Source organism: Ixodes scapularis, unplaced genomic scaffold (assembly GCF_016920785.2).
Source record: "Ixodes scapularis isolate PalLabHiFi unplaced genomic scaffold, ASM1692078v2 PGA_scaffold0__279_contigs__length_252992795, whole genome shotgun sequence".
Lineage (NCBI taxonomy): Eukaryota > Metazoa > Arthropoda > Arachnida > Ixodida > Ixodidae > Ixodes > Ixodes scapularis.
The window spans coordinates 58,038,321-58,060,196 of NW_024609835.1; the positions used below are offsets into that span (position 1 = coordinate 58,038,321).

The 21,876-nt window shown below is 48.5% G+C and overlaps 1 protein-coding gene across 1 annotated transcript; it reads right to left on the bottom strand.

Moving 5' to 3' along the window:
- Nucleotides 1–562: 562 nt before the first annotated feature.
- On the bottom strand, nucleotides 563–20,979 carry LOC8031320 (B-cell lymphoma 3 protein). Its single transcript, XM_002405079.5, has 5 exons — nucleotides 20,318–20,979; nucleotides 11,097–11,205; nucleotides 7,404–7,605; nucleotides 3,440–3,528; nucleotides 563–932 (listed from the first exon to the last, which is right to left on the bottom strand). The coding sequence occupies exons 1-5, from the start codon at nucleotides 20,794–20,796 to the stop codon at nucleotides 729–731; spliced, it is 1,083 nt and encodes a 360-aa protein (XP_002405123.4). The 5' UTR covers nucleotides 20,797–20,979; the 3' UTR covers nucleotides 563–728.
- Nucleotides 20,980–21,876: the final 897 nt, after the last annotated feature.

Consider the following 21,876-nt stretch of genomic DNA (forward strand, 5'->3'; position numbering starts at 1 on the left):
GAAAGTATTGCAAGAAAGTAAAATAGTCTAAAGGTAGTACAGGAAGTTAGAATGGAATGGACCTTTTCAAGGTGTTTTCTGTGCATGCACAAGCACCTTCCCCACTTTATTTTGGTAGACTGCGCATGCCTTGAAGAAAATGGTGCAGGCAAAATTGCAAGCCCAAGGCACACGAGGTATGATGTTCCCGAGACACTCGGCTCGAGCGCTAGCTTTGGCTTTCTTTCAGGTATGCTGTTTTGAACCTACAAGGTTACAAATTCCTCCAAACTAATATTGCACATCATGCACCAGGTGCCATCTTTACGCATAAATTATACTTCCTTGGGAAGACACTTCCTGCCTTGTCGCGGACTTGTGGCGATGAAAATGTCCAGACAGCCTTACCACTCCTGGTACCCTCTCATCAACTCAGTCTCAAGTCCACAGCATTTCAGTCGCAACAGCTGGCCCGGTCACTCAGCTTTACATACTCCAACACCTGCTCGCTCTGTATATCTTCTCTTCACCCCTCTTAGCCAGGCAGAACGTCGACAAACCCTAACAAAACGGACACGGGAGGTCGTTTGAAACCTGGAAGATTGTTCTTTTAATTCTAATAAATAGGTCACTGGTACACACACACACACGTGGCCGGCCACCGGGAGGCCAGCCGAAATGGGGTTTCATCGCGAGAGATTGCCCGCTTGTGGGTGAGGAAGTGTCTGGGATGGAGTGGCATCAAGCTGTCAGCTGCACAGGGGCAAGGGTGCCACCTTGCCCTGGAGCAGGGGCAGGCAGGGGCTCTTGGCTTCTTTGGCGAGGGCGAGGCACGAGTGGCCCGCATAGTCTGTGGCCTCTGTGCTGGCTCCCTGGGCAACCAGCTGCTTGACTAGGTGCTCCTGCTGTAGCGCGATGGCGTGGTAGAGCGGCGTTCGCCCGCTCCTTCCATCCTGCGTGGAAACGGTGGGCAATGCCGGTTAGGGACAAGCAAGTGGTGGCACAGATGAGGAAACTATAGTTTTGTAATGCAGAGAGGCACAGAATGCGGTCCACACTTGCATTTGCTTACGGCAGTCCTTGCGATCTCTTACGACGAGAGAACCACGCTGGCGCTGCATATAAGGTGGTCCTGCAACTGCATTTCCCAGAGCGAAGGTTTTGAGGTATTTGCGAGGTCAAATGTATGTATCTTCTATGAGAAATGGTCGTTTATAAAATTGTCAAAAGTTTACCAAGCCAAGAAAGAAATAATGACGCGCGAACACATAGGAAACATATGGAATTGCCAAGTTTCCGCAGGTTGTCGATCGATCGTGCTTCTGTGTTCTCTCGTCGTAAGAGGTTTAAATGCGCTCAATTGTAAGCAGTCGCATCTGTGTGTATCGGTCACCTTTACGTGACACATAACATTATCTGCCTTTTTGCGTTCAATGGATTTCATCTCATGTTTTGCGCTTGTTGGCATTATTTCTCTAGAACCAGATGGGAGACTGGGGAAGGTGTGCATAGAACTAGTCGTGGCATTGATGTTTAAGTAGCTGTTCTGTTTATTCATAATCTCGAAAGCTATTTTTGTATTTGATTTTAACCTTTTTTTTAACTTGCTCGCTTTTCCTTGGTCTTTTGTTGGAACATACTATCTTTGCATCAATTGTCCTGCCCCTCTGTGGTAGTGGCACGCAGCTACAGTTCCCCTCCATGTAGGAGAAAAGTATGATACACATGCGTTGCTCGCCTCGACCACGGGGGAGGGAGGGGGGGGGGGGGGGGGGGCAAATTGTTGGCACGGAGATGTGCTCGTATAGGTAACGGAAACCTAAAAACGCATCCTCATTGAGTTTCTTTTTTTACACGTGAAATTACTAGGTGTGTGCGAATATTTGAATATGAATCGAATATTTTCCTTATTCTGAACTTGTTCAATTAAAAAAATTGCATATTTGAAAGTTCCCAAATATTCAGCCAAAGCTGAATATTCGAAAAAAAACGGCAAATATTTGCACAAACTGCAAATATTCGACCAAGTAACGAATAATCTGCCTGCCAGGCATTCCGCTATAAATATGTTTATTCACTGAGGAAGGCATATGATGTGTGCGCTATCGGTCTGCTTCGTTCCTATCTGTCCGATGGCCACAAGACAGGATCAGTTTCGGTTTCTTTTTCACAAAGCCCTTCGTTGTGTGGCACTTTTATAGCAAAATGTGATGTAATTGCACCTTCTATGAATTGATACTATAAAACAAAGCTGGAGAGTGAAATATAAAATAAATCTCGAGAGTTTTATCTAATATAAATGTTTGAAAAATAAAAAGCCAGGTGCGAGCAGAACATTGCATCGCCATCGACAACAACTCCTGCCACTCCCGCGCGGTCAAAACTAGGGACGTCGCGAACCTGCCCAGGTTCGAATTCGACTTTTTCGAACTTTCAACGTGATGTCCAACAAAGGTTCAGCTGAAGTTCAACGTTTGCGTGCATGCGCGAAAATTAAAAAAAAAAAAAAAAACTACTTGACTCCACCTGGTGGAGGAAAACTGCAATATTCGTTGGGTTTATTGGCATCACTGGTTCACATTAATAACCAATGAAAGCGTTAAAAGCGCATATTTCCGCTTTTATATGGTGTAAAGATTGGTAACCATTTTATAAAATATAAAATAAAGTGCTCTGTAAATTATTTGTTTCTCAAAATTCGAAATATTCGTGTAGCAGCCGGGCAACACTCTCCATAAGTCTAACTTCTTCAAACTTTAGTGAAATTTCGTAGGTTTCCCGAGTGAAAGGGTCTTTCTACTGGCGGAAATGTCATGGCGCATGGGGAATTCTTACTTTCTGAACGCGTTGAGCAGTTAATTTTCCTACACTATAATTTGTGATAAGTGCACTACTAGAAGTATCTTTAGCCTGCTGCAGCCCAGTAAAATGCAGTTGCGTTGATTTATTTTTAAAAGGCAATAAAACCTGCTGTTATTTCTTGTTTTGCAATTTTTTTTATTACTCGACAGATATTCGATTTGATATTCGAAGCCCGTTTTTTGTCTTATTCGTATTCGAAAATTTCAATATTTGCACACCCCTTGAAATTACGTTTTAGCCTTACATCTTTCTGGAATTGTTTGATTTAGTGGTTTTCGAGGATGTTCAGCAAATGTCTAATTGAAGCCATGCACTTAAATAATTAAAAAAGTAATTACTCAAAAGTAATGAATGGCTCAATTATATCGAACTCCATGAATTTACCTAAATAGTCCCCTGGGCAGCGACCAAAAAAACATGGACATCTTTTATGCAGTTTTAGCGAAATCAAATTTCCCGGAGTTTCGTGAAACATTTTGTATGTATTCCCTGTTAGACAAGACATGACTCTCCTACATCAGATTTGAGATGACGCTTTGTAAAGTACAAATTTCATTCCTAGCGCCTTTGGATATGTACAGTGAGCTTGTATACTTACAGGAACATTTAGATCACAGTTGGCCTTGACTAAAAGATTGACGACTTCCGGTTTATCCAACAACACTGCTAGGTGCAGAGGGGAGTAACCTGAAAAGAGGAGAAAGAGGAACTATTATTAGATGAACTGATGGTGTTGAAGTTGTCAAATCAACCATCACAGCTTGCGATTTCAGCTGAGAAGTTAGATCACAATGATACTGAAAAATGTGCAAGAAATTTACAGCTTATCCAGACGTAGCCGACGCTAGGAGGTAATGGGCAAGCAGCGTCAAAACGGCAAGTCACGGCCTCTTTCGTTTATGGTTGTACAGAAACGACGAACACCAGGGTCGTTTTGACACTGTCTGAATGATCCCTTCAGCTCGTAGCGTCGGCTAGAAAAACAAATTTAAACAGTTTAAAAATTTGCAATAATTACAACAAAAATTTCAATTTTTTTTTTATTATTATTATTTAGAGCGTCACAGCTTTCAAACGCGCGCGCCAAAATACGCAGAGGCAAGCCTAGGGAAGCCCCGTCCTCTGTCATATCCTTACCTCTCCTCCACCTCGCGACACGCGCGAGAGTGAAAAGTGGAAAGGAGCATTGAGGCGCGCTGGAGAGAGGTAGCCAATGAGAATGCTGCCCTTGGCGCGCGCGTTTGAAACTAAAACAAGTTTAGCGCTGTAAAAAACTTTAAGAAAAAAAAAATGCGGAAAGTTTATTTTGTAATTATTGTAATTTTTCCAGGTTGTTTAAGTTTCTTTACTTTTCAGTGTTGTTTATATATATATATATATATATATATATATATATATATATATATATATATATATATATATATATATATATATACACAGTGAATAAGGAATAGTGAAAACGGCAAAGCAGGACAGGACATCAGGTACTTTCCTCAAACTTCTCTCGGAGCTTTGGAATGCTCGAGAGCTGAATTCTGATATACACAGTTGTGAGGACTAAAAGTATGATGCAGCAGGAAATTGCAATAGTAGTTGTCGGGTGAACCGTCTCTGCCTCGCATGTTTATGGCACCGTGACGTTTGGGGGAACCATTCATTGCAAAAATGTAAACCGTGTTTGCTTGTTTTTTTTTTTTTTTTTTTTTTTTTTTTTGTGCATTGCGGAGGAAATTTTTCTTCGCGCTAGTATTTGAAGGGGGCTTTTTTTTCGGTGGCTTTCGATGCTCTGTTCGTTCGCAGATGAAAACGGTGGTTTAGGCATCATTCACCCGGTACAATTCTGCTTAAGAATTTCAACTGTAACGTCAGTGGCAAAACAAAAAAAAAAGTTGGTAGCTGCGGTGAGTTGTGGTGAGAGAGAGAGAGAGAGCTACCGTGGTCGCGCTCCCTTTTAACTCGGGGGCGGATCCAAGGGGGGGGGGGGGGGGGGGGCGACGGGGGCGGCCGCCCCGCCCCCCCCCCCCCCTTTACCAAGACGACCCCCCCTCCTCCCTCATTCTCGGAGGGAAATTTGACGTGGGTGGACCCGCCGGTGCACAAGAAAGAATGGGAGAATAGTATCCCTACAAATTTTCCAAGAAAAGATAAATAAATAAATAAACGGAGTTCTGGATCCGCCCACAACTGAAATTTGCGAGCGTAATCCCACCATATGAAACAGGCAGGAGGAAAGACACGAAACTGACATTTGTTCCGTTTGAACGTCAAGAGCTTATGCCAAGCACTAGTGAGTTAATAGAAATCAAAATCGAGCCATTGTCTCTTTGAGAACCGCAAACATAAAATAAATACAAACCCGGTTGCCATATGCTTCGTTCGAAATGGCGATAGAAATGTAGGAAATTGGTTAGCAAATACTGCGCTGAAATGACGGTGAAAATATATAGGTATGTGCGAATTCCACGATGGAAATCGGTGAGCGTCACGGCAAACTGAATTATGACGTGAGCGTAGCACACGCATACGACTGCGGTGTGTCGGCACCGATTGCACAGCAAGTGGTCACTCGTGGTCATGCTGCAGTGAGCTGATACAACCCAAGCGTTCCTCACACACAAGGGCGTAGCCGGAGGAAAGGGGGGGGGGGAGTTGGAAACTTTTTTTATATGCTTTCGCTATTTCTCCTTTCTTGCGCACACTATTGAGCCATAAAAGTGGATATTGAACGTATTTCAGCAATAGCTCTCTTTATACAACAAAAAAGATAAAAGAGAGGGTAACTCGGTCTATGGCCTTTATCGTTCACAATGTCACTCTTTTCCTCACATCATCTTCCAAAGAACTGTTCTCATTTGATAAGAGTAATTGTTTTGGTTCTTGAGTCACTCAGTTTTTTTCCAGGCATAACGACAACGGAGTGTCCATTCCCCGGGCGTATTCGTTGACGTTTCCCGCGCGTCACGAACATGTTTCTCGAACCCATTGGATCCCTCCCGGGAAAACTGCGTGGTGAAATCACGCTGTTCTTTTCTCGCTCCGGCGCGACACTGTTCACCTCAAGTTGCACCCCCTTTCACGGTGATTGGTAATAAAAATAAAGAATAGTATTTTTTTTTTACAATTTGTTGCGTTGGTTTTGTAGTGAAGTGTTGTAGAGCAATAACATATTCGATCTTGCGTACGCTTGTCCTCTTTATGTACAGGGTGTCACAAAAAATCTACAGTGTTTTTTGTTTTGTTTTTGCTGCAAAAATAAACTAGACATCGCCGAACGCTCATTTTCCGCCCAAAGGTAGCGCTGGAGGCCACAACCGGATGGCAAAGTATCAGCCCGATCCGATACCTTAGAAGTGATTTTCTGAAAATTTCTGTGGGAAAATGGCGGACGACGGAGTTTTCGAATACATGGGGCCCTATGGCACCAAAAACCGAAAACGGGCGAAAATGGGCTCCATTTTCCTACTGAAATTTTCAGAAAATCACTTATAACTTTTGAATAAGGTATCGGATCGGGCTAAAACTTTGGCATCTAGTTCTCTCCTCTAGCGCTACCTCTGGGCGGAGAATGAGCGTTCGGCAACGCTTAATTTACTTTTGTAAAAAAAAAAAAAAAAAATGGCAATTTTTTTTGTGACGTTTTTTATGTGTAACAGAGAAATATTTTTTATCCTTTTTGTTCTCTTCTTTCGAACCTACCAGAAAAGTGAAAAACCCCTCGATAAAATTTCCTGGCTACAGTACTGATGAGTCACGCCATTTTTTTCCCTGGGCATGGTTTCGCGCGGTGAGACCATTCTGCTGGTACAAGTCCCAGGAGCTGGGGAGTTTTCATAGACCGTAATTCTTCCCCCTCCGCTATGCTCTCAGCAACGGAGACGCTGCAACTCTGCGCGCGCGCCTCTAGCCTTGACTACAGAATTTCGAATCCCGTAGTGGGTTGCCGGTAGCTTTGCGGGACTGCGGAAACGGTGTACGAAAAGTCTCAACCATCAAACCAAACAATAGATTTTTTTTTTTTTTTTTTTTGTGTGTGTGTTTGCGTGACACCTGACCGATGCAGCACGAAAATTAATGGGGAATTTTCCTAGATCGTTTCCGCCATCCCGCAACGTTCTCCGCAACCCGCTACGAGATCCGGGACTCTGCGGACACAGACAAGGCTAGCGCCGCGTATGCGCAGTAGTGGAGTCTTAGCTACGGAGAGCGTTGCGGAGGTGGGAAAAACGGTCTGCAAAAACTCTATAACGTCTGGTTACGCAAACTGGTAACTGTTTGTACGGAACTGGTACCACGCCTTACTGCGTTTCCTGAATATGTGGGAGTGATGTACCGCACGACGTGCCCGAACCAAAAGCGTCGCTGTAGTCGGCCTTCCACGATTGGCCGAAGACTCGCTATGACATTTTAGAAAGGATTCATTCTGCTTTCATCAACGAAAATAAAATAAAAACCGCACGAATTTGCGTTTTGCACGGCAACCGGTTGAGACAGACGTCCGATCTGACATCTTTGTCTTTCAGCCAGCACCACTAGTGAGTGGCACGCCGTGTATAGAGTCTTACCGTCGAAGTCCAGAGCGTCGACGATCCTGGATACGAGCTTGTGCCTGAGCACGAGCTGGAGGCAGGGCAGACTCGGGTACTTGAGCGCCAGGTGCAGGGCCGTGTTCCCGTGACGGTCCCGGAGCAGCACCGAGGCGCCCTCGCGGAGCAGAACTTCCACCGCCGGGAAGTTGCCCACGATCAGGGCTAGGTGCAGCGGGGTCTGCGAGGGGCGGGCAGCGACACGTTGTAGATTGCGTGCAAAAATACGGCGCTTCTCCTTATACAAACCCCCCAAAAGAAACACTGAACCAAGGTGGCAATAGGGAGTTTTTGCAAACTCGGTCACCGGACCCTCGGTTTTATCCGAAAATACAGAAACAATGCCCCATCTCGCAGGTGCCATACTACCAAATGCACGGGCGCATGAGATTAGTTTAGCACACTCCCGGCTATGAAGCCGATCTTTATCGCCTCGCACTCTTGGCTCCGTCGCAGTACGCTCCAGACCATCTCACTGTGTACAAGAGGCAAGAGCCCGCGGCGCGCGAGAAAAACAGTTCAGTTACTCGAGCTTACACTAACATAGAATGTCGCAGCCGTCAATGGTATCTATACGAAGCGGTGCGTAATATTTAGACCCGTTTCGAAGAATAAATGCCCCCTACTGGTGCCCTGAACATTTTGCATTTTGACAGATCTACCGACTCCACGCTGCATGCAAGTCTGAAAAGGTACACGAATTCCAAATTTAAAGTATTTGTGGACTGGCATGTCCGGCGATGCAGCTTGCACTCGCCGCAACAAAATTTCTACGTTCTGCATCATTTTGGGGGCTTTACAGATTTATTTTCTTTTTTGCTTTGCATATTTGTTTAAAAAAAAGGCATAAACGCTACACTAATGCCGTCTGTGCAGGTGAGTTATTCGGCCGGGATGACAAAATATAGGGGGCTAACCACAATTAGTCGGATAATAAATTAAGAAAAAATCGTAAGGGTGCAGGCGAGTTGGTGAATGTTATCCATGTTGAATTAACCTGAGACTGGGGTAGAGAAGAAACATCAAAACGTAGAAGGGAAGAAAATAGACAGGACGTTTCGTCCGATCTATTTATTTTCTTTCCCTTCTACGTTTTGATGTTTCTTCTCTACCCCAGTCTCAGGTTAATTCAACATGGGTAATAAATTAAGGTTTGTTCATTAACTTCTTTATTAGTGAAAATAAACACAATTCCAATTATCTTTGTCATCGTAATTAAAAACCACTAAATCAATTCATTTTTAAAAGATCTGGGGCGTTTGGTGGAGCGCTAAAGTTACCATTCGTACAACGGACGCAAGGCTGCAGGTGAGAAAACGCGTTCGCGCGGTTACTACATTCATCATCCGTCTTTTCGCAGCGACAGTGTTGTGCCTGCTGTACGGTGGTAACGTTAGTGCACAACCGTGCCTCCCATGCGCTCCAAATTTTCCTCAAATTTAGCGATTCGGTGGTTTTTAGCGACGCTCAGCAAGTTTCGGATTGGAAGATAGACGTTTATTTTCACGAATTAAAAAGTTATTCAACGCAGTTTAGTTATTTATCTGACTTATCATGGCGATTAGCCCCTTGTATAGTGTCCCCTGACCGTACACCTAATCTGCACAAACAACATTAGTGTAGCTTTTACTACCTTAAAAAAAGAAAAAGACGTTTATAATCTTTTCCTAAGGTATGCCTCTCCGCACCCTCCCCTCCTCCTCCTATTTAGAGGGAAATTTAGGCTAAATTTTCCCGCTAGGTTTAGCGGGAAAATTAATGCAACGCACGCGGTTACGCCGACGGCGACGCCGCTCAACCCGGAAACGGTCGCCTAAGAGCTGCGCTCTAAAATATCTGTAAAGCCTAGAATATACACCCTGTATTTTTCGGGAATTGACGCTCGATCTCAATGCAGTCTAACCGTGGCTTGAAAGTTTTATTAAAAAATTTGTACTGGGCGCCATACAGGGCGAGAACATGCAGACACCTGTGAACTAGTTGCAAACCGAAACCAGGCGCGCAAAGAGCGGCGCTATCTCGACTGGTTTCGCAGCCCCCGCTTGCGGAGTCGGCGGAGGGACCAACATTACTGGTCTTTTTGTGCGCTTAGTTTCATTTTGAAGCCATGTACACGGGTGACATTCCTCGCCCTGCAGTGTCCACTACAAATGGTTTAATCAATACTTCACGGCACGGCCCAGCGTCAATTCTCCATGTACGCTATGCCCCTAAAAATGAAATTTAAAGTTGGTGGAAATTTCTAAGTTCCTTAGCTAACTAACTAACCGATTTTGCCTCTACTCCAATGGCCGCCAACTTGGCACCAGGGCTAAAGGAAAAAAAAAAAAAAAACTAGTGCGAACGTTCCTTTAAAAAAATATCTGATAGAGAGTTTTGAAATGCGATTTCACACACTCGTGTTTGCCTGCTGACCCCATACAATAACCGGGCACGTGAAGTATGTGACATCCGGCGATTCCTGAGTGTTTACGTCAAGTATTCCTACTTCTGGCATGTGACATCCGACAGACCCAACAGTCCGCTTCTTGCCACGTGTGAGAACATGGGTTGATGCTGAAATCTGCTCTACCCATCATTTTCGTTTTGCCTTCTTTGTTCTGCTTGTCGGCGGAAACCGGGATCGTTCACCGTGACCGCTGCCAGTCCGGGGGAGGTCAACAGTCGCGGTTCGTGGGGAAGGCCCCATTGTCGGAGGGCGTGGGGGGAAAAGGAAAGAGGGGCGAGAGGCTGCCCTGCCTGCTGTGCTCGCCCCGCATGCTTGTCGGCCCCGCGCTGCTTATTTCGATCGCCGACGACGAGGAAAAACCCCGCAGTTCCGCCGGCTGCCTCTTTACCAAATGGGGAGGCCCGTGGAACTAGCCCCTCTCTTGACGCCGCTGCTGCATGCTGTCGCTTCGCACTTTGTTTGGAAAGACCCTATTCTTCGGAAGAGCACCATACGCTGCTGTTTCTGACTTTTTGTCTTTGTTTTTTCTATATTTTTATTTAGTTGCTTTTTGTCCGCCGTGTGTAACTTGTTACGTCTCCGGGGAAATCCACGAGAAGTTCATGTGTCAGCGAGATAAGCGCGAGCCATCGTTCATAAAAGTGGTTGCTTAGTTGGCTATTTTTGTTGCTCGTAATTTTTACTCGGGGGGGGGGGGGGGGGGGGGGGGGAGGGAGGGAGGGAGGGGAGGGGAGGGGGGAATAACGCGTCCAGGTGATTTTTTGGTCACGTCCTTGGTAGTAGCGACCGGCAGTTCAACGACAAAACACCCGAGAGTGGTTAGGGGACCGCTTATGTTTCGCTCATTAACCTTGCCGAGTGCTGAACCAGACGGGACTGCGCGGTCATCACACCTCTTTAAGAACTACGTGGACCTCGAATTGTGCTCGTGTCACCAGCTGCGCTATGGTTGGCATGGCTTCGAAGAAGGACTGCACCCAATTACTGAAAAGAGCCTAGGCTAATTAGTCGCATCCTACTCCCGCAGCCTGCTTGGTGATTGAAACGTAATGCGTGGTCAGAAGGAAGCATGGACAGATGGCAATTGACCAACCTGCCTTTTTTTTTTTTCTTTTTTTTTTTTGGGGGGGGGGGGGGGGGGGGGAGGGAAGGTTTTGTTTGGAGGGACAGAAGTAAAGGGGCACCAGAGCCGTGCCACAGACCTGGCTTGAAATTGTGCTTACCTGTCTGAGGCCATTGAAGACGTCGACGCTGGCTCCCGCTGCTTTTGTGAGACGACAGAGACGTTGCACCAGCAAGACGTCGTGATGCAGAACGGCGATGTGGAGCGGCCTGCCAAGAAAAAACAACGACACACCTGATACGGACAGTTGCAAATTACGCCACCCCAATTATAAGTCCTTGTTTTAGTCGAACGAATTTTGTTGTTATCTGACTCGAAGGCATTCCGTTTTCATAACGTCAGTAGCAATGCGTGCAGTATACTTCTCATGAGTTCATGTGTCATTTTTTTTGTCGGTTTTGTTAGATGAACATTATGAAATGTATGACCGGGGTTGCATGTGCCGAATTGCAAGAAGACCCTCATGAGGGTAGGTACGACGTAGAGAATAAAAACGCCAAAAAACACGGAGGCCAAGTAGAAGGACGACGTACACCACTTTTCGTACGACACTTTGGCTTATTAGCTCGTGCTGTACTGCAGTCTAATTGGTTTTGTGCAAACAAAAACGAAAGGTTGTTGATTTCGGAATTCTAATGTGCGTATCTGTCCTTTTATAAGACGATTGCTGTAAATTACCACAATCAGAGAGACAGGGTGTAGCTAATTTGGCGATATTCATCACATCGCGGCCTGTACCCGTTTGGTTTTCTGCTGTTGCTGAAATCTCATGCCCAGTGATAATCTGATAATTGGGCCTAACGCTACCATTCTACGGGAGAGGTGCCCACTTTTAAAAAAGGGGGTCAGACCACGCAATCAATTCCTATCTTGCATCACCACAAGTTTCTGCCCATTCCTCAAGGCATATAGATGCTGGATTTCGGAACAGGAGCCTACTTTTTTTTTCTGTTTCTTTTGTTTTAAAGTATGATTCGCAGAAGTTTGCCTGATCAAATTCATGAGAAAAATTCACCATTTTTCTGGCGTCACAGCGGGACGCGTACAGTTGTTTCCTCGCGGAGTAAAACCATGGAACGAATCCGTGGAACCTGATTGGCCTGTTTTCAAACACGTCACAAATGCGCGACTGCAAACAACCTCCACGTTTAGGTTGTAGAGCGTGGAGGGAGGGTCTGGAGGCTCGAATAAACATGCGCCTCTAGTTGCTCGTAATTTAGCATTGCCTAACTTATTAATTGTTAGGTCGATTGTGTTTGGCCTTTGCCACTAGGCAGTGCTTTACCAGAAAAGGGCATGACACACCAGCCCTTTTCTGTCTGGGCGGAGCTTCGCTTTTTGTGGGCGGAGCTTCTCCTGCGGATCGACCTCTTGCTTAATATTCAATGAAAGCTTCGAAGTCGCGCACGAGCGAAAAGATGCCGAACGGGCTTGGATTCATTCCTAAAGTGGAAATGAGTACACGCTATCTTCTGACGAAACTACCGAGCGTCTCACATGAACTACAACGAGGTCGCATATAGGCTGAAACAGACATTGCGTAGCGTTGCTCAAAGGCTCGCCAAGGGGCTGCGCTCCACTCCGGCCACCCTGAACAACGGCCGGGAGCGGCACTGCGGGGAAGCCCTCCTCCGCTTAGACCCCGTTTTTGTTTCGCCTGTTCCGAGTCCATGCACTGCGGTGTGGTTTCTTTGCCGGGGGAAGGACCACCGCACCACGAGGCTTGTCAAGCGAGACAGCCTGGGTTTTCTTGGGTGCGCGAGGCCTTTCTGCGCTATGTTTGCGCATTTGATTATAGTCACTGGCGGTTTTTGAAACGTCAGATTGCTCTTATTCTCGGAAGCGCTTATAGTGTTAGGGAGCAGGAGTAATAATTATCTTCGGGGAAGTTTGCGAAAAGCCCCCTGGACTGTTCTCGACGCCATGGAGACGGCGACAAGGCACACGAAAAGGGGGCGTGTTTCGGCGAGTTGTGGTATCGCGTCTCTTGTCTACCTTAAAACGGATTAGAAGACTGCGTCAACTTCTACTAAGCTGTGTTACAAGTCGACAAAGCCTTAAATTGCTGGTGTTGTCGTTGTTTTTCTCCGGATACATACTTCTGATACGACGATTAATTGAGCCACTTGGTAATAGTTACAAATTACAAACAGCGCCATCGCCACCCCGCGACTGACCCAACTTGTGTTCTGCATGAGAGAGAGGGAGAGAGAGAGCTCTCGATAGTGACGGTCCAAACAAATTTCCCACGGAATGACGGCGACCTTTAGACAGCGCACCCGCCTACAGAAACCCCCACGCACTAAACGACTCATCGGGGCAAACTGATAAGCGAAGGGTTGTTCGCCCGCTTCCCAGGCGAATGATGGAAGAGCGACTGGTTCTCTGAAGACGTCCTTCTGCGAGCATCCCGACAAGCGGAACCCCGAGGACGCCCGAAGGCTCGGAGCATCGTCCATCAACAAGGGTCTCGTCCTCCGCTCAAAAGCCGCGACCCAGTCGGCCGGTCGCAGGGGCCTCATAAACTAACACCACCTAGAAGACAAGGTCTCCGCATGACGTCATCGCTAGTGGATCCTCGACCTGTCCCAAGTGGCAAACCAGACCGCAAAACGGCAGACGCGCACGTTTCGTGTCGTTGCGTGATAGCGTCACGCTCGTCGTGAGAAACTGGGAGACGCTCTGGTGGTGACGCAGACGCAAGGTAGACGGCGCTGCGTGGGCCCACTAGTGATGACGTCTATGGGGGGAAAGGTGCCGGCCTTGTTTTCTAGGCGGTACTGCATAAACCCGTCTCGTCCGCTGAGTCGCCGCTTCACGGCCGGCACTCCAGGTAGCCACTGCGGGAAAATCCCGCGCGGGGCCATCTGGCCGACTCGGCGGAAACACGGTCGGTACTCGAGCAGCTGCTGATGAGCTTCGTGATCGCCGTGCGTCTTGTGTGCTGGGCAGAAGGCTCGAGAGGACAAGGCCGGCACCGGATGTGTGTCCGGGGCGTGTTTATGCAGGATTCATTCCAGACGCATTTGCGAAGGACTGGTCTTTTTGTGTGCGTGTGTGTACGTTGCCGCTGCTGAGTACCTCTCGTTGGAGACGTCCAGGAAAGTTGGAAGCGGAAACCCCTCTCGACTGGCGTCACGGCGGAGCTTTAAAACGTGACACGATAAGAATAAAAGGTTCCCGTGTGTGAGCGACGTAGCGCAGCTTGGTTTCGCTACATTGATCATCTCCGACTCTGAGCAACGTTTTTGCGTCCACCTCGCGTGTCGCGGCTTGCCTATCTTTCTTTTTTTCCTCCGACAGGGGCGCTGCGGAGTGAATCAAACGTCGCTGGGGGTTCGGTCAGGATGTTTCGAAGTTTCGATCGCATCGAGATTCCGAGAAAGTGGCCGGAGAACGTTCCAACTTCCTCCCTTGCCTGCCTCCAAGCTTATACTGCACCTCTTCCTGCCGGGGAAGACGGACCACGCGAAAGGGCATGAGTAACGTGCGCTGATCATCTCCTCGCGTGACATGGTGTTTTCGCAATCAACGATGAATAATTTGGTTCGTGCCACGCTCGGGGTCTTGTCCGAGATGATTACTGGTTCGTAACAACCGTAACGGCACCATTTACGGTTTGCGGTTCAGACGGAACGGTTGAACGTATACAAACAGTTACTAGTTTGCAAGTGTAACACCGGTCCGCTTTCTGAAAGCTTTTGGGTTGCTCACGAAGCACGTAGAGGGAAGGGGAGGTCAAGGGAGTTGGAAAGTAACGAAATGATTAGTGAAGCATTTTGTAAAAGAGCAAGATGGTGGTGTGTCGTGCCCAGGCTAACGGTGTCGCGCTGTGTACCTCGTTTTTTTGTTCTGCTGCACACAAAGACACTGGCTAATGGAATTTTGAAAACAACCCAGCCGTCAGCGCGTCGAGGCTTCTGGGGAGCGTCGCCCCTACGCCGGCATCGGCGTAGGGGCGACGCTGCCCAGAAGCCTTTTCTTAGTTGCGACGCGTAGTTTTCGCAACATCGAATTTGTCCACCTTTCGTGAAACACACCATATATGATGTAGGTATGCGAAACAATACAGCCCATTCGACGCCACCAATGCAATTTTCAATAAACGAAAGTGATCGCTGCAAGTTAGACCCTGGTAAGAGAAATTTGTCTCCCTGGTAGTCATTTGTGCGCCGAACTGGAACCTTGCACTCGGCACGCATGGCTTGGCGGAAGGGAGGGGGTGCACCAACAAGTCAGTTTGCTGAGAGGTGGGTGAAAGGTGGTCACGAATCGACCCTATTCTTCGGAATACCAAACCGAGCAAGTCCGCTTAAAAGCGCACAGCTGCTTCAGGTAGATGTGATCGCCAAGGCAAGTCGCACGCTCACCGAGTCCGTGTACATGGGATTTTGGTGCCTCGAAAGGCAAAATGTGAAACCGGCTTTTGGACACTCGCTGCCGTGTGCTTGACTGGATCTGCGGATAGGTTGAGCAGGCGTCAAGTTGAGTACCAGGTAAGTCCATTAATGTGTGTGTGTGTGTGTGTGTGTGTGTGTTTTTGTGTGTGTGTGTGTGTGTGTGTGTGTGTGTGTGTGTGTGTGTGTGTGTGTGTGTGTGTGTGTGTGTGTGTGTGTGTGTGTGTGTGTGTGTGTGCATGAAACGCAAGCCATACGCAGCTCTGATTGATTTCTCATTTTGTCTCAACTGAGAAAAACGGCGCATGCACCCGGCAAAGTGGTTTTACATGTAGCCTATTTAGGGACGTAAGTGGTGACACTTAATGCTGGTGCATCCTAAAATGCTTTACAGCGAGCTGAAAAATATTCGCTGATGAATATATAAAATAGACCCTTTCATTTCGCGTATACATATTTTAACCGCTAAATCTCTCTTTCTATCCTGCAGGAACAATAACGGACTCGGGAAGGGTTTTACGACTTTATATGGCGGGTTGTGCATGATGCGCGGACAATTAGTTCTTTCTTTTTTTCTTTTTTACAAAGTTTTGTGTCGCAAACCGGAACAAGTGAAAACCAAGCCGCCGCGCAATTTTCCGTGAAATCACGCCATTATATACGCAACCACTTTTTTTTTTTTTTTTTTTTTCTGTATGCGTTGTTTGCTGCTTCGCAGCCTAGAATTACGAATGCGCTGCGGTATGCACCTCGGAGGGGAATGTTGTTGAGCGTCCCCACCAGGAAACCGGACCAGGCACCGACGAGGTCACGATGGTTGAGCGCCTGATAACGTCTGTTTGCTCGGGTTACTCGGCATTCTCGGAAAGGAAAATATAGCATGCAGGACGGGGCGGCTTCCCCGGCCGAAGCGCGCGGATGATGCCCTTCGACACGGTCCCCAACTGGTTTCTGAGCGCGAGAGACCCATTTTCGAGCGGAGGAGCGCGCCGGTAAAACACCGCCACCGTGTCCTGACTGGGTAGGCCGTCGAGAGGACTCGTCGAGACGTGGGACGGTCGTTTTCTGCTGCGGACAGATTGTCGACTTCTGTTTAACGCTCGGTATGTTCTTCGTGAGCACGAGTCACGAGAGAATAAATAGAGAGTTTGAGGCGATCATTCTGATGCCTCAGATAACGATACGGCCGACGCTTTTGGGCATGCATCTCATCGTTATCGGGTATCGTCCTCGGAGATGTCAAGACAGTCTACTAAACATCTCTAACTATGCATAGATCGCGCGAATCGGAGCTCGCCCTGCGTATCTTGAGGATTCGCCTCTTCTTTTCGGATTACTGGACGCACCTGCATCGCGCATATCGAACGTTCGCTCACTCATAAAGTCGCCAACTTGTTTCAACAGTTCAAGGTGAGGAGTGCCGTGAATGTCCGAGAAAAGCGATGGAATCTATTTTGGCAATCCGTAAAACTATCAGATCGTTCCCTTGTTGCGCACTGGAGGTACATGCTCTCCGCGACAGTGACAATCCTTCATAGTCTTCGTTTGCTTTCGAGGATAGGTGTATGCAGTAATGAACCTTTGCGCACTTATCGTGCTATTATGTGCCGATTTAGCCGCTGGAAACCTAAAGACGAATGCCTCGTATAGTCATTGAGAGCTGAAAAATGGCAGGGCTGGGCGACTCTTGGGCATCTCATATCATCGCTGCGCAGCCAATGAGATTGCTGCATTGGCCAATAAAAAAGCCGAAGAGCCAATCACGAAGCAGGAAGCTGTGGGTGACTGGTCCTTTCCGGGCTAGCCAAAGGCACCATGCTCCGCTCGATTGTGACGACTACTGAACGGGCGCTTTCGTCTTCCAGCGTATACCGTCCCGGATCCAACTTTACGAGGCACTGCTTCCTTCTACTCATTTTAATATTCTAGTGTGTATAACGTAAGCGTCGAGATGAACCCCCAGATAACAAACGAAATATGCGCGCGCGCAACCGTCTTGAAGGTGTCTCATTCATGGTTTGGCCGTGTCATCCGGTTAGCTAGCATACCTGCTATTACGAATCAGCGCCAGGTAACGTTGGCAAGCTTCCAGGTAGGTGCTCCCTCGACTAACGTCGACGGGGAACGAGAGATTTGGATGCAAATTTTTCCTGTTAACCACTATCAAACACGGATGACACGCTCAGAATACTAACGGCGTAAGATGCTCCAACGTGTCTTTGTGACCCTCTGACAGTTTTTTCGCAACCTAACCTTACCAAACGAGTAGGCATCCTCGCTTGAAGTCGCAGCCGTCTTTACTAAGTTCTGTGTCGTTCGAGAACTGGGGCAAGGTCGAATTCTTTTTATGGGTGACATATATCTGAGGATCTTCATACCTTTCAACCAGGCAACCCACTTACGAACAAGATACTTTTGCTTTTGAGGCATTATACATGCGCGTGATATGAACATTCTAAATGGACCGGCGTTACACCATGCTGCACGACGGCGTTCCTATTTTCGATTCACGTGTTCTGCGGTCACTCGAAAGTTACAAACGTGGTTCTGGAGTTAGTATGCGGATATGGCTTGTACGGGACTACATCGCACTCGTTGTGGTGGTTGTTTGTTCCTGCCGATAGAAGCAGATTCGGTGACGGAAAAGGTGCGCTGAAGGAGGTATGAGCGCTCAGCAGCAAGGCCACCAGAATGACCGCTGATGTGGCATCAAATCTTGCCATGCATATCCCAAAGCCTGAGCCAAAATGTGAAGAAGCGCAGTCGTCATGTCCACGTCAATTGTATCGCTCAGTCTACCCTTGCCCAATTTAAGGACGAACACAACCGACCTGACTTCGAACCCTTGCAGCGTCCACTGGTACAGCGATTAAACGCGGCCAGTGCCATGGATTTTTCGGGAATTGGTTGTGCGCACAGATGCCTATGTTGGCGCTCATCGCCAGCGAGTGAAACGATGTAATGTCATCGGACGCCCATACAACGCTGCACAGTGAAGGCCACGTGTTAAGAATCTTCAATGTCGTGGCGGTTAGAGCACGAATCGGCGGAGCGGGCGCCTCAGAACTGGGGTTTGATGCCTAATTCATCTCGCTTCTATTTTTATGCTCGTAAAAAAAACGTGAAAACCGCAAAAAAAAAAAATATATATATATATATATATATTGTTTACACTGACTGTAGACTAAATCCTCCGCCAGTTTTGACTTGAAGTTGCAATATGCTGGCTCCCGGTGAAAAGCGATTATCATTCAGATCACCCAATAAACTGAACTTCCTTCGGGTAGCGACCGAACAGGACCTGAGATGAAACGTCATACTGTATAAACACAGCCAAACGAGTATTGACCGGCGTACGCTCCCTGCAAACATATTTGTCGTGAGGAAATAGCTGAACGTACGAATATTTACGCCATGCGTGTACGAAAAAATAAAATTCCAAGATACTTTTCTTTTCTTTCTTTCTTTTTTCTCACTTTTCCGTCATTATACGATTTTGAGAGACTTTTCTCAGACGTAACACGATGTCTTTCTGCAGTGTCCTCTAGCGATGCGAAACCTTCGAGGAGAAATGCCGCAAGACGGGCAGCTGTGTCGGGCGACGAAGCCACGTACGTCGGTGCGATGCAGGGAAACCCGTCAGCACAATAATTAGACCTTCGGCGATTCGCGCGGCGGCACGGCAAACGCAGCGCGAATCATCGAGATTTCTGGGGAAGACCCCGGGAAGGGCAGCCAGAGGGTTGCGAAAGGCCGCGACGTCGCCGCAAGGCCGACCGCGCCGCTGCTTGCGTGAACGATGGAAAAGGAAGCCACGTGCGTGCGCGGCGTTTTACGCCAGCACGACGACGGACGGCGGCGCAGTTGCCTCCGAGAATGCGTGTCGCCTCGTTTCTCTCGCTCGCTCCTCTCGACCTGCAAGGGCGGTTGCTTTGCTGTCCCTTTCAAAAAGATATCTCGGGGTTGGAACGCGGGGTCTCATACTGGGGGGGTGCTCTGAATTTGTTCCAACTTTACGGGGTGCACGTGCGTAGGGAAAACGTATCCAACGGTGACCCATTTTGCAACGCGTTTGGGGAAGCGGTGCATAATTAATCACAATGTCTGCAATGTTGTCCGAGGTGATTGATGGTGAGCTTGATAAATTGCTAAACGTTCGCAAGCAAAAAAACAAAAAAAAAAGAAGAAAAAATTTAAGGGCAAAAAAGATTGGCACATAACTGATTATTTAAAATTATTGCATAGCTGAGAGAGGAGTGTTTAAAAGTCATTTTCAGAAATTTTTGGAGTGTTGGTGAAGTTAGAAAGTAATTGTTGCTTTACAATCTACACAATTACGAAAAAAAACAAACATGTATGTGAAATGCAAAAATATGTAAGCAATGCGAGTACCCTGAGCAAGGTTCAAGAGGATTCTGACACCCAAGCGTTTTCTTGGCAAAGCCACTTTGCGCGTTGTCGGAGGACTGCGCTACCAAATAGAGTGCATTTCAGCCTGAGACTCGATTAGAGTTGCGGAGTGTTTCTAAAACCAGCCGTACAACTTGAAGGCACAGCCTCCCGAGGGGTCATGCTGGCTGCTAGGTTGTCGGTCTAGTTATTGAGCGCATATCGGACACGTATTCTAAGGCTACAAGGACCATGCAGTCAGCAACTCCTCAGCTCGCGTATGCAGCGATATATGCACGCGCTGTTCATCGACACGCTGAGCGGTTAAATATGATCCTAACTTATTAGCACGCATCATGCCTGCACTAACTGCGCAACAAAATAAAGACTGATTAAACTAACATCGTGAGCAAAGTATGCACAAGTCTGATGACCCAGACGCGGGCCATGAAGAAGCCGCGCATTGGTGCAAGTCGAGACGGTGGCTAAGCGTCTAGGAGCGTTCGGGTTTGCAAAGAGTGGGTCGCACACTGACCTGTCTCCGTCGGCGTCGGACAGGAGGGCGTACTGGAGCTCGAGGGTTCTGCGGTGCTCCTGGCGGGCGCATCGGCGAGCCCTCTTGAGTAGAAGCGCCTGCTGCAGGGCACCCTGACGAAGCAGCAGCGGTGCGCGGTCCGTACGATGCTGCGCGCTCAGGAGCATCGCGTCGCTCTGCTCGGCACAACTGCTGCTTCCGGATGAGTAGTCCGACGTGGCCGACTCCTCGGAACTCTGCGAGTCCCTGGTCCTGGCTGGCTCGTCGCACACCACTCCGCTGTCGGCCGCGGACTGCCCGCTTCTGTTGCGGGACCGCTTGCGCTTCTCGCGGACACCTTCGCCTGTCGTCGAGGGAACTTCGCTACCGGGAAAAACCTCGGGGGCACGACCGATTTCCCGCTCCGGCTGGGGTGCCGGAGACGCGCGGTGGCCCTCTTCGCACCCACTATCCGGCGCTGCTGTCGGCATGGCGAGCATCTCGTGCAGTTCAGCAGGTGGCCTCCATGGCAGACTGCGCGGCGCTGACTGACAGGCCCGTGGCGCTCGCGCGCACTCAAAAACGGGGTTCGTTTGGCGCGGTTCAGGAGGAGGAATATCGGATGGGATGCGTCGCGCTCGCCGCACAAGTCGGCGCGGTGGAGAGGGAAGCCCCTAGAATGCGGCCTGACGTCGCGCGCGCCGCGGCCGGGAAAACCCACCGCGGATGGGACGGGCGCTAGCGCTCTCGGTACTTCGGCCCGCCCCTCATCGCGGGCCGTCTTGGCTTTTTCACTCCGAGCTCACGGTCTCTCACGCGGCGCGGACAATGGGGCCCTCCTTTCTTTCTCACGGTCACGGTCAGTTGCGCAACCGTCCGGGACCGTACGCGGGCCGCTGCTAGCCCCGAAAGGGATGGACGATGCGGCGGAGGTGCCCCCCCCCCCCCCCCTTTTTCTTTTTTTTTTTCCTGCGCCTTTCCGGCCTGGACCGGTTAAAGACCGGACGTTCCGATGACCCACTTGTGGCTGTACTTCGTTCTGGGGGTCGCTGGTTGTTATTCTCCTTTCTCGCCAAGGGCCGCGACGACAGCGCGACTTTAGGTGCGCCGATGGCGGAACGCGTGGTGCCGGAGGCGCGATTAATTTTGAAAGTCAAGGTTGCCGACTCGTGCGACTGCGCCGCAGCGTTGCGGCAGCGGCGTCTTGAACGGCGGCGAAGGTCGCCACTCGGTCAGGGCCGTGCGCGAGAAGTTTCCTCGATGGCCTCACGCCGACACTACCGGGACTCAGGCTGCGCGTGCGGATGAGAGTTCGGTTTCGAGTCGTTCGAAATCGACGACCTCATCTGCCCTGTAATTTTTTTGACTTTGCATGCTTTCCAAACGGCAGTTACGAAGGATTATAAACCTCTGCATTTCCGGGAAGGATAAAAATCTGTACAATCTTTAATATGATTGATGTTATTAAAATCAGGCCATTACGCGAGGGACAGGAATGTGAAACTTCAAATTGAATACGCATTTTAAATTATCACCGAACTGGAGGACGTTCTCCTGACCTCCACTCTAACCGAGGGAGT

Coding starts and splice junctions, on each gene's coding strand:
- LOC8031320 (XM_002405079.5), bottom strand. CDS start 20,796: ATGCTCGCCATGCCGACAGCAGCGCCGGATAGTGGGTGCGAAGAGGGC. Junction 7,606..11,096: donor TCTTCAATGGCCTCAGACAG/GTAAGCACAATT, acceptor CGCCCCTCGCAG/ACCCCGCTGCACCTAGCCCT. Junction 3,529..7,403: donor CGACGCTCTGGACTTCGACG/GTAAGACTCTAT, acceptor TCCTCTTTTCAG/GTTACTCCCCTCTGCACCTA.